The sequence below is a fragment of the Hippoglossus stenolepis genome, chromosome 6 (genome assembly GCF_022539355.2).
Source record: "Hippoglossus stenolepis isolate QCI-W04-F060 chromosome 6, HSTE1.2, whole genome shotgun sequence".
NCBI lineage: Eukaryota > Metazoa > Chordata > Actinopteri > Pleuronectiformes > Pleuronectidae > Hippoglossus > Hippoglossus stenolepis.
Window position 1 is genome coordinate 25,671,911 of NC_061488.1, and position 12,336 is coordinate 25,684,246.

Sequence of the window (12,336 nt, forward strand, 5' to 3'; positions counted from 1 at the left end):
TCCACCAGTGTGAGAGTTTGACAAAGAACTTAGTAGTAGAGCTCCTGGTTGCTTCAGGCAGTGATTTACCCTCAGTTTTTATATGCATGAAAAATCACAGGTGTGATGTCATGATTCATTTTGAGAATCGTTTTTGTCAAATATTTGACGTGATGAAGGTCTAAAGACCAAAACCTTGGCTGCTTTATAAAATACTTGTGGGCAAAGCTTCCCATTTCCAGTACTGCATCTTCTCAAAATTATGTCCAAAAACTATAAAAACATACACAAATCAAACAATGTGGTGAACACTGAACATGCATTGAACACAGCAAATGCAGTTTATTCCCCTGAGCTCATCAAACCAGAAGAAGAGTGTAAACTCTGAACCACGAAGTTGACCGAGCTCAGTGACGTATGTGTGAGATGGAAACATAGTCACGAAAAACAGCATAGGCCATTTTTATCGAAATGAAACAAAAACGTATGTGTGACCTAAATGCAACATTTCAATGTGTGGCACACAAACATGTGTTATATCAGGCCACAAAGACAATAATTGTTTGTAGGAAAATTCATCTCCTGGTTTTGGTCTCTGTAATGGGTAATGGTAATCTCTGTGGAAAAAAAGAATGTTAGCCTCATACCCTTTAGCATAGCTTCTGTAGCATCATTATAGAGAAGTATGAGTCAGTACATGTCTTTTGTTAGAATTGTATTTTAAAGAATATGTCTTTTCAACAAACAGATTCATTTAAATTAAAGAGACATACGCACATGTCCCTTTTTACATGTGATTATATCTTATCTGCAGGATATGTTGTCATGTATCTATATTTTCCTCATTTTTTAAAAATCTACTCACAGTATCCATGGTATTCTGAGGGTTTTCCCATCATGCTCTGGTTTTCAGGTTATTTCTGGTGATTGAGTATGTGAACGGCGGGGACTTGATGTTTCATATGCAACGACAAAGGAAGCTCCCAGAAGAACATGCCAGGTAAACATCCAGGTGTTAGAACATCTGTTTACACGATTAGAAGCTCCCAGTCCATAATTTAAGGATCTATATTTAGATACAGTAGTCTGTAACAGTGTTACTTTCATAGAAACATACAGTTTTTCCTTTGGCTGCTCTCAAATATACACACAATTAGAAAATATCAGGACCACTTGGACGCAGTACTGTGAGGCCTCCAGTTTTAAGCTGCATGACCAGGACATGACATAGAGAGCGGGTGGATTTATAAGTGGATTTTGGTTAAGTTGACATGGCACAGTCAGCTGGCTGCACAGGAAACACATCTATGCAATTTGGGCTGACTGATTGAACTTCCTCCAGATGGGTTTCTTTGTATTTCACATGATGTATTTATGTGAAAGGGCAGAGTGTGTGCACTGCATTGTAGTTGTTGTCTTTTGGTCAGAACAAAAAGCCTCAGTCTCATGAAAGCAGCTTGTGTTTTGTGGTGTGGGACAGCTGGAGTGTGTGTGTGTGTGTGTGTGTGTGTGTGTGTGTGTGTGTGTGTGTGTGTGTGTGTGTGTGTGTGTGTGTGTGTGTGTGTGTGTGTGTGTGTGTGTGTGTGTGTGTGTGTGCATGGCTGCAGATACTTTTGTATTCACCTTCTTTGCACTCAGTCTGAAATGTTCCTCAACAGCATCTTCACAAACTTGTGTTTCAACCGAAGTTTGAAGTAGCAGCTCCTCACGGACGCGGCACTACAGACAGAATTGAACTTAACACGTTTTTCTCCACCTCTGAGAAATATAATGAGCACCCATAATTCATTGTGCCTGTCTACTTACAGGGCACTCCAACTGCGGCTCTGATAAATGCTGGATCAAAGGCTTAGTAATTTAGAGAGGCACTGTTGGGCCCCAATCGGCCCCTGCAATCTGTATTCTGGAGACAGTGGCTGCACATATGCAAAGCAGCATGTTAATCACTCATAATGATTGTACATATTCATGAGCAGTGCTCTTACCGAGAGCCCTGCTGCATTCCCCCGCGCAGTGGGGGAGGCGGGCCGGTGGGCGGCGGATGGTGCGGCTGATAGGACGCACCTTCCATCAGTCTGATGCCAGCAGTGAAACAAGAGTGCACAATGAGGCCTGTCACAGTGAGAACGTGGGGGAGCGATGTGGGATTTGTGATTCCTCCGTCAAACATCCTCTCCACCACAGTGTCTCCCTCAGTGTTTGACAATCGTGGATTTACAGCAGGCAGACAGAGAGACGCTCATCAGTGTTAATGAAGGCTTATCTCCCAGAGACAGAAAACACACAACCTACACATGCAGAGGAAACATGCCACTGACTCACCACAGATACAAACCAAGTACATCTCATCACTGGCAAAGCAATAGGCTGTAAAGGCTAATGTTGACTTAAAATATGTTTCTGTGGAGCGTAAGTCAACAACACCTCAGAACTGACCGGTTAGAGGTGAACAGATCTGATGCGATCTGATCACTGACCGTGTGCTGAACATTTCTCATCATTTAAACAGGCCACATAAGCACCCCCTAGAGGCTGCATTGGTCTTTACATTCACCACTTGAAAGTATGCCACAGAAGGAAGTAGGCATAGGGGAATTAAAATAGATAGTAATATTCACTCTGTCTCACCACACATTAAGATAAGATAAGATAAGATAATCCTTTATTAGTCCCACAACAGGGAAATCTGCTGTGTCAGTAAAGTAACAATAAGTAAACATGCAATACTTATAAATGCAAGGAGCTATACAAAATATAAATGACAGAGAAACAACATATAAATGGAATATGTAGTGTGAGAATATATACAGGAAGTCTAAACATTATATGGATTCAATTTAGGTTCATGGTTTCACACACTCACATCAGGATGACGGTCGTGTTTGGTTAAAATCTTGTTTATTGGTATATTTTTGAAACTACATTGAACATTTAGTTTACACTGTTTTGCCCTCCTTGGTTTAATTGTCTTTAAGTTAATGAGCTCAGTTATCTACTCTGGCATGCACTATACAAGGTGTGTCAGATCAGATGATATGTTGACGTTTGATCATTAGGGAGACACTAGACGAAGGCTCATAGATAGTTCAGAATGAAAAGGGTTCATCCTCTGGAGAAATAAATGTGCTCAGCAAATGCTTGAGTCTTTAACATTGCTGCTCTTCTATTTTTTTCTTCTGTAAAGCAATGGATTTTTCGCATGCAACCACAGGTCTCACATATTAAGTCCCTCTAGTTCTATACTGTGTTCAAAGCAGATTAAACAGACCATCTTAAAGATAATGCTTGAGTCCCATTGGGCGCTTCTCTGTCAGTCAGCGTAACGAACCTGTACCATTTAGACAAAAGATTGTAATTGGGCGTGACCAGTTTCAGGGCGGATGAAAATCGACCAGATCCCTCTGTAAGAATGAATAAACATGAGCCCCCTGATTGGTCTGCTTTCCAGGCCATAGCACATTTTCCCGCACAGGTGGGAACCTTTGGTCTGTGGTGGTGACACATCATCTTCTGCATATATTTCTGCTTCCTCATAGATTTTATGCTGCTGAAATCTGCATCGCTCTGAACTTCCTGCACGAAAAGGGCATCATCTATCGTGACCTGAAGCTGGACAACGTTCTATTGGACTACGACGGACACATCAAGCTCACAGACTACGGCATGTGCAAGGTAAAAGATGGATGGATTTTCCAGTAGACTGTGTGGACGGCTGGCATAGGGTAATCAATAATGCATTGGGTTAGTATTGACTGGAAGTACTAATAGGGCCTCTACCTTTTTCCTGCCATACATGTAAATGAACTTATCGTATCGTTGTTGTCCTACTCAGGAAGGGATCAGACCAGGTGACACCACTAGTACTTTTTGTGGGACACCAAACTACATCGCACCTGAGATCCTCAGAGGAGAGGACTACGGTCAGTACACAAGTTAAAGTCACGCTGGGTTGGATCGGTTTACTGATACCAACAAGTATATTTATGGCTACCAATACTCAATGAAAGATGGACTGAAATGTTGACTAGCCAACTATGCTGTGGTATCCCAAGATGCATTGAGCACACATGCATGGAGAAGATCTCCAACAGAGACTAAAGAAAACTCAGTTTGTGATTTATACTAATATGATGGAAGAAGTATGGAAAGCAGCATCCTGCCGAATGTCTTTTCATGCAACACATACATGTATATCTGAATGAATATCTTGTCCCAGGCTATAGTGTGGACTGGTGGGCTCTGGGCGTGCTGATGTTTGAGATGATGGCTGGCAGGTCCCCGTTTGACATCATCACCGACAATCCTGACATGAACACAGAGGAGTACCTCTTTCAAGGTGAGGCAGAGAATTTTCCTTTTAGCTTCCCTGTAAGCTACACGCAGAGCAAGATGAGCTTTTATGGCACCACTGTGCAGGGAGAAACTGGGGAAGAATTCATCTTTGCTAAAAGATTTAGACATTTTAGTGAAGAGAGTTTCTGTCTTTGATAAATCTGATTTTATTTAAGTTATTCTGCATCGTTCTGTCTTTTGAAAGCAACTCTAGCAAAAACATATTTTCAAAAATGATGGCTGAGGCTGGGACAACTGAGACAACACATTGACAAGGTTCTTCAGGATAGAGCAAGCTTTTTTAAATATTGTTAGCATCTGCTTGGTGGATTCGGAAAATTTCAATTACCTTTGAGAGTCCTTTAGAGGTAAGCTCAAGTTGGATGGAAAATGTATTTCAAAAGGTTTAATCAACTGGAGACCACAAATATCCTCACCACGGTTCATGGAACTCTGGCCGTTAGTCTACAAAATACAAGGAAATGTACAATGGTGATGCTGAAGGAACCATCATACTCTACATTCTATATTGACTCTCATAGCAGCCTTGCTTTTCAAACACTATTGTGATAAATAGACTGATGGAGCAACACAAATGTACACATGCTGATGTTTAGCAGGTTCAGTATCATGTTTACTGTGTTCACCATTCATTTTAGTGTGTTAGCATGCTAACATTTGCTAAATCGCTCTAAATAGTAAAGCTGAGGCAGATTTTGTCTGTAGATGGGAATGTCGTTTCCTGGCAACATAGCCATTAAAGGGGACATAGCATGCAAATTCCACTTTGTTAGTGCTTCTACAGGTTAATGTGGGTATCTGGCATGTCTACCAACCCAAAAACTCTGGGAAAAAAACACTTGCACGTTTTGTTATGGGTCCTCTAAGTCAGAAACGTCATGCTTGAGCGACTCGATTGAGCTTCCTGGGTTTTGTGTCGTAACAAGGCACTGGAAGTCTCCCTACATGGTCTTGGACCACCCCCGTCACGCCGGGTTTACACCGGAGGCAGTGAGGCTGCGAGGCAGTGCAGCGCCGTTCCCAAGCGCGCAGCCGCCTGGCTGTTCACACGGGACGAGCATTTCTCCGCTGGTCAGCCCGCGATTCACTCACATGTGGCATTTGTCTGGATCGTTGGGACTGGGAGGCTGCAGCTGCTCGGGCGCGACCGCTCGCTCTCCCATGCGTGAGCTGGAATTTGTGTCAACGCCACACAGCCAGCAGTGTGGAAGACTTCCGCAGTGTTCAGCACTACTCTACGCCGGGTTACAGTAGTTCCGCCGGGTTAACACCGGACGTGAGCGCCGCTGCGAGGCAGCGCAGCGGCGTTCTCAGCACGCAGCCGCCTGGCTGTTCACACGGGCGTGCATTTCTCCCGCTGTTCAGCCCATAGACTGTATATATAAGGTCAGCCCGCGATTCTGCTTTCTCCGCTTGTTGTTGTAACCGTTGAATGTCGGGGTTCGGGGTAAATGATGGTCTTCATAGCCCCCCCTCTCTTTCTCTCTCTGTCTGTCTGCTTGTGTGCTTGTAGTGGATGGGCAGAGGGGGACATTTAATTATGTGATTGGGAAAATTAAAACTCCAGGACAACAGAAGGGAATACAAAGTATGGGATGCATATTTGATAATTTATATCATATAAAATATGTAATTTATATCGTTTAAAATCATGGGGGGAGAGGGGGGAGGGGGGAGCTGGCTCATTAGCATTTAAAGGAACAGGCACTCAAAACAGGTCACTCTGTGGAGGGCTGTTTTATACAGGGTAAAAAGGGTGCTGTTTTATATGATCCTTGTGGTATTTTGACCAAAGTATGTTACAGACATTTCATTAAGACCCCAAGGAACCATATCAACTTGTAGTAAAATGGGCATGCTATGTCCCCTTTAAATACTTTTAACTCTGTACTAAAAACATTAACCTGCTGGTGGCGCTAGAGGATCATTAGAATTAATCAGAATTCATCCTCTGTGGCAATCACTTTGGATCAGTGACAGGCAAACAGAGCTGAACAACCAAGTCTTAATCAGTCTTCTCAGTATTATACAGTTAGTTGAGGCCCCATAATGTAAACATGAACCTATAGGCTGTGACTGCAGCTCAAAATAAGAAACTATAACCTATACAGCTGCAGGATTAGCAATGGCCACATAATGTGAAAATCAACATTTTTGGTTTGTGCAAGTGCATATGAATGCATGTTCATGCACAACACAGTTATCTTTTCTTAGCTTGAGTTTTTAAACATTTCTGTGTATTAACATTTATCACTGGTTATAACTAGTTGTATTTCCCTCTGACTTTGGTCAGGCATGAAGTGACAGAACAGTCCTGTAAGTGGCCAAGAGATGCATTGCCCAGCTCAGTTAGAGAGACAGATGCACGTCAACTTAACATTTCTGTTATTTATCCGCAGATGCAGAATTTGCATATTGAGAGCATAGTGCCATCCGGTTCATACTAAGTTATACTTATTTGAGATGATAAATCAAAGTGTAATTTGCTTCTTTACTTTCTATTGTGGAAGAAAAGATAATAAGTAATACATAATTTCCCAATGTGCATGTACAGTTTGTATGTGTATAATTATTTGTGGAATATCATAACTGATCTCAGGACTGTTTAAGCTTAGTCAAGGGCAGTTTGACAAGCACACTTGTCTGTGGCTGGCTATAGCAAGTCACTCATCAAAGATCCCAAGATTATCTGCAATTCTGGCGTGAGGTTTTGGTCCTGATTGCTCACAGCCCCCTGCCAGAGGGAAGTGGCTATAAGAGTTTCTGTCCAGGGTAGGGTGGGAGGGGTCGGCCACAATCTTACCTGTTCGCCTCAGAGTCCTGGAGGCGAACAGGTTCTGAAGGGGAGGCAGGTTGCAGCCGATGACCTTCTTGGTGGATCAAATGAATTTGCTGCAGTCTGACCCGGTCCTTGGCGGTAGCAGCAGCGTACCACACGGTGATGGAGGAGGTGTGGATGGACTTGATGGCAGTGCAGAAGTTGACCATCACAGGCAGGAAGTACATCCTAAGAATAAGAAAGGAGCAAATGTATAAATGAGGAAGAGCAAATACTGTATCATGTGAATATTGGAAGTGTTCAGTTCTCTGAGTAGTTAGTGATTCCTTTTTGTACAAAAGTTTGTAACTTAAAAAAGTTATTTTTTATTAAGAAAAGTGTATTTTTCATTATCCCTCCATTATCCTACATCTGTCCCCGTCTCATCAGCAAGAATGCACCATGCTTCTAACCACATCCCTATATGGTTACAAAGATTGGGAGAGTAGAGGAACAGTGGGAAATATGAATTTTTAAAGCACATGGCAGTCTGTTTGCTGCCATTAAAACAAAAACATGTTCATTTAAACCTGTGTGACGCATAACTGATATTCTGAGAGTGGTTAAAATAGACTCCCTGTCATAGAAAAACAATCAGCTCCAGGCTGCAGAGGATTAATGTCTGTGTAAATCCAGGCTTAGATGTGTGTGTATGGTATGCTCCATTAAAATGAAAGAATCTCAGAAAACGGGGCTAATTTTATTTATCTTAATTAGTTTTAGTTTGCTGTTTTGTATTAGTCTGTGACCATTTGAGTCTACTTAATATCGTGTGTGTGTGTGTGTGTGTGTGTGTGTGTGTGTGTGTGTGTGTGTGTTTATACGTAAATGCATTCCCATGTTATCTATATGAGTATATGATTTGTGTGTTTCTAATTCAGCTGACAGATACATGTTCTGTTACCCCCATGCTAACTGAACTCTTTGAACCCCATCAGAGAGGCATGCTGTTCTGGCGAGTCTTAAAGGAGGATGGGATTGTGATGGCTGTATGTGCTGGACATGGATCTTAGACTACGTTCACACTACAAGCTTTAGTGCTCAATTCAGGGGGTTTTCTAGATCCGATTTTTCGAATCACACATATTCAATTCACACATACTACGCTGTGTGAACGTATGTGTGTATGGGTTAATATTTTAGAATTCGTTTCATGATGTACTGCAGTGTACCCCCGCCCTTGATGAGCAGTGGAAAGTGTGGCAGTACATCACAGCCTCTGTCACAGCTGAGATTTAGGGTGCATTTGTGGAACAGTTGAGCATTTCTCCATGAGCTGGCAGCTGATGGAATTTTCATTGAAACAGGATGGCGCCAAATAACCACACTGAGGCATCTGATAACATAGGCCTCTTCCTTCCATCAGTCAAACTGCAAAGTAAGTGTTCGAGTTACACTATCAGGAAATATCACCCAAAACGTTCTGTTTTATGAGCACATTTCCTGTTGCTAGGACACTGTTTTATGTTATGATTCTAATAGTATAAGGAGACGGATGTAGACATCTAGAGACCACTGGTTACTGGCAAAGACTCACATGGCAAAATGAGACGAGAGAAAATTACCAGAGGCTGGACTCATGCTTACATGTGGGAGTGTTGCTCCCCAGTCTATGAAGCACAGACTGTAGTGAAGATCGAATGTAGCATATGTGGTATCACGTGTGTTTCAAAATAGAGGTGGTGATGCATCAATTCATTTGATTGTGTCAGGGGTTTGGGTGGTTTCCATAGACAGCACTATCGACGGTTTGAATAGGGACTATTTCTTCAGTGGAAAGTAAATGCAATGAAACCATACCACCTAAACCCAAGCGGACATAAGAAGCCCACATCAACATTAGAACATCATGTATTATGCTGGTTTGATGCTGAATGGCATTTTAAAAATGGCTACTTTGCTATTTCACAGCCTTAGCGATCAAGAGAAGGTCTGATGATGAGGAAATGTATAATCCTGCAAAAAATACATGTAAACCTTATTATAAATCAGTGTTGAGATGTGGGAGGTGTGCAGATCTGCTTCCCACAATACTCCTCCTGAATCTTTGGAGAACCGTCATTTGAGAAGATTGTTCCTGTATTAATGTGATGCGTTACAGGGGGCTGGTGTACATTGCCCTCAGTGGTAAATCTTAAGCTTATCAGTACCAGAACCCAGCCCAATCAGAAGGCACCTCTAAGTGAAAAATCAGCGTACCAGCTGAATCAACATAACGTGGGCGGCTTGGACCAAAGACAACAAACTGTGGTTGGGATCACATTATAGAGGAACATCTATAATATCTGTGCTTCTATTTGCATTTGTGTTTCTTAAATCCATATGGTCCCCTTACCCCCTCCTCCCTCCCTCTCTCACACAGCACCCCACACGGTCCTCTATGACAGAAATTCCTCCATGCTACTGTAGCCTCGTGTGACGCATGGTGTCTCTGCTGGGACTGTCAGGAGAATCGTGCAGCACTATGGCTAGCATCTGCCACTAGCGCTGTCCTCCTGACGGTCTTACCGGCAGAGCACCAGGTTCCTGGATGCGTGCCTGCCAACGGAAACCAACCCCTCAGCCATAGGAGCCACCCAGCCATATGCCATCTAGCTAGACCCTGCGCTAAGACCTGCTTTGGGTATCAGTTCTACACATGCCAACTCCAAGAGCTTTATACAGACACGGAGAGTGAGATGGGCAAACATTTGATGTAGTGTTGAAGCCAGTGACAAGCTGGGATTCACATTAAAACAGGCTTTTTAATAAATATAGTGGAAACATACACAAATAATTTCCCAATTTTTTCCCAGAGCTTTCAACACAGTCAACAAGTCTTCTTCATGCTGGTAATAAGAAGCAGCAAGAAGATGGGGCATGTCTGTAGAATATAATACAACACAGACTTTATACTGATTCTTTTCTTTGGCTTACTGGAATAAATTAGCAGCACAAGATTATAAAACATGAATCTAGTAACATGTAGAATATGCACGAAGACAAGAAAACAAGTCTGACCCTGTAGCCTGAGAGACAAAACCTGGGGTAAAACAAATGGTCTAATAATGCTTATTGTTGTAAACGCAGTGTACAACAACAACAATGTCGGCAAATCCGACAGCATTAAGCAACAGAAAGTTTATTTTACACTTAGTATTAATACTTTTTTAAAGCATGTAGAATGACCATGTTTAATTGCAGAAATAAACTTCAATAAACCTCAGTTTGGGCTGTGAAGCTCTTATTTGCATTTGTATGACAGGTCGGGTTGTTCTAGCTGCCCTGTTTCCTCTCGTCTCTCCGCTGCGAGCACATTGCATGATGGTATATATTGCTCAGTTAGTGACCATCGGTTGTACAATACTTTTCACGATGCATTGTGGGAAACAATGAGTACACTATATAGGGTATTAAAAATTTCACTAAACATTCGGACAGTACTACAAAATGGCAAAATAACTATAGAGACTGTATAGCGAATAGTGAGTGATTTCAGACAAAGCAAAGAAGGGAAGATGTGATGGCGTGTACTAAAGCAAAGAACTATAACTAAAACAAATAGATTTTATTAGTTTATTTATTTAATGTAAAGTCATTTTTTAAATATAAATTCTTCTAAGATGGCTGGCAGGAGCTAAATGCCAGACCAACAAAAAAAGAATAATAGATTAATGATACAAAAAAAGTCAGTGTGGTGCAGAGGAGGGAGCTCATCTGAATGCCAGGATGATTCTATCTGAGAGGCAGTGACCAGCTGCCTCCACTTCACTGATGGCCTCCAGCTCCACCCAAACCAGACACCTGCAACACAACACAGGACTCACACACACACACAAGAACAGCACACCATACACAAGGCCTAGCACAGGCCCTGGGGCCGTCACAGACGAGTCTATTAAGCACTCCTCTCTACGTTCCAGCAGTGTGATAGGTAGCTGAGAGAAGTGTGATGATTTGGTCGACTTGGTCCTATTTGTACAGACGTTGTCATCAGAGAAACTCAAAACCCTACACATTTGTGTAATTGCTATTCATTTACCGAATATAAGACATATATGTAACGTTTGCTTCACCAGCTAAATTGGGAAATTCTGGGTTCTCATCCCAAGTGAGTCAATTAAATAGCATATCTAGGCAAATGATTGTTGCTTCTATAATTACCCAGAGGTGGTTAGTGTTTATAGAGAACATACTGTACCTCATGTTCTACACATTTTCTGTTCTGGTGTTTTTTGGCACAGCAGCCACTTTGCGATGTTTGAGTTTAATGTGGAGTAACCACATGTGTAAGAGCACACAATGGTCCCCTGACTGGGAACTGAGGTTGAGAAGAGAAAACGCGGGCACCTCAGCACGTAGCACTAATGTGTTAAACAGCGCTGCATCCTTGGATTTAAGTTTTGAGAGAAAATATTTTTAAAAGTGTTTTTGTTCTCGACAGTATGACATTGTTGAGCTGTGGGAGTCTCAAGGCTGTGTGTATAAAGTGAGTGAAAGAACAAAATAGGGTTGTCTCCCTTCCTTTGACGCCCACCCAGCAGACATGGTCACCCACAGGCAGTTTGAAAGAATCATCCCCCTCCCTACTCACGATTGTCCTTTTCATTCTCTCTCCCTCTCTCTCTCTCTTTGTTGCTGTCCTTCTTCTCTTTTTGCCAACAGTTATTCTTGAGAAGCCCATTCGTATCCCAAGGTCTCTGTCGGTGAAAGCTGCCAGTGTGCTCAAGGGTTTTCTAAACAAGGTGAGAGCAGTCCACTCCCAATCAGGACGCTGTGTGTGTGTGTGTGTGTGTGTGTGTGTGTGTTTGTGTGTGTGTGTGTGTGTGTGTGTGTGTGTGTGTGTGTGTGTGTGTGTGTGTGTGTGTGTGTGTGTGTGTGTGTGTGTGTGTGTGTGTGTGTGTGTGCACTGCTGCTCAGTCAAATCGCCATGTGTGGGATCATTGCCAAGATCGAGGGCTGTGTTATGAACAGCCAGGGAAGGACTCTGCAAATGATACTGCAAAAGAGAAATAAAGAAATGACTGTAAAAACTATTTACACCAGTATGTTTGAATGTTTCCGCCTCATGGTGCACAGATTTCCTCGGGCCCTGGGGTCAGAACTTTGGATCACTTGATGTGCAGAAGAACAAGATGAACTGCTTTTGTTTGATATATCTACCAATATATAAATGCAAGATGTATGGAGTCATTCATTTAATCTGC

At 42.3% G+C, this 12,336-nt stretch overlaps 1 protein-coding gene across 3 annotated transcripts in view; it reads left to right on the forward strand.

Annotated features, from left to right (window-relative positions):
- Positions 1-12,336, forward strand: part of prkcz (protein kinase C, zeta) — a 135,447-nt gene that overhangs the window by 96,047 nt on the left and 27,064 nt on the right. For all 3 annotated transcript variants that reach the window (XM_035160068.2, XM_035160069.2, XM_035160070.2), the window contains 5 exons: positions 893-979; positions 3,516-3,651; positions 3,812-3,899; positions 4,196-4,315; positions 11,795-11,874. In XM_035160068.2, the coding sequence (XP_035015959.1) occupies positions 893-979; positions 3,516-3,651; positions 3,812-3,899; positions 4,196-4,315; positions 11,795-11,874 (511 nt within the window). The remainder of the gene's footprint in view (positions 1-892; positions 980-3,515; positions 3,652-3,811; positions 3,900-4,195; positions 4,316-11,794; positions 11,875-12,336) is intronic.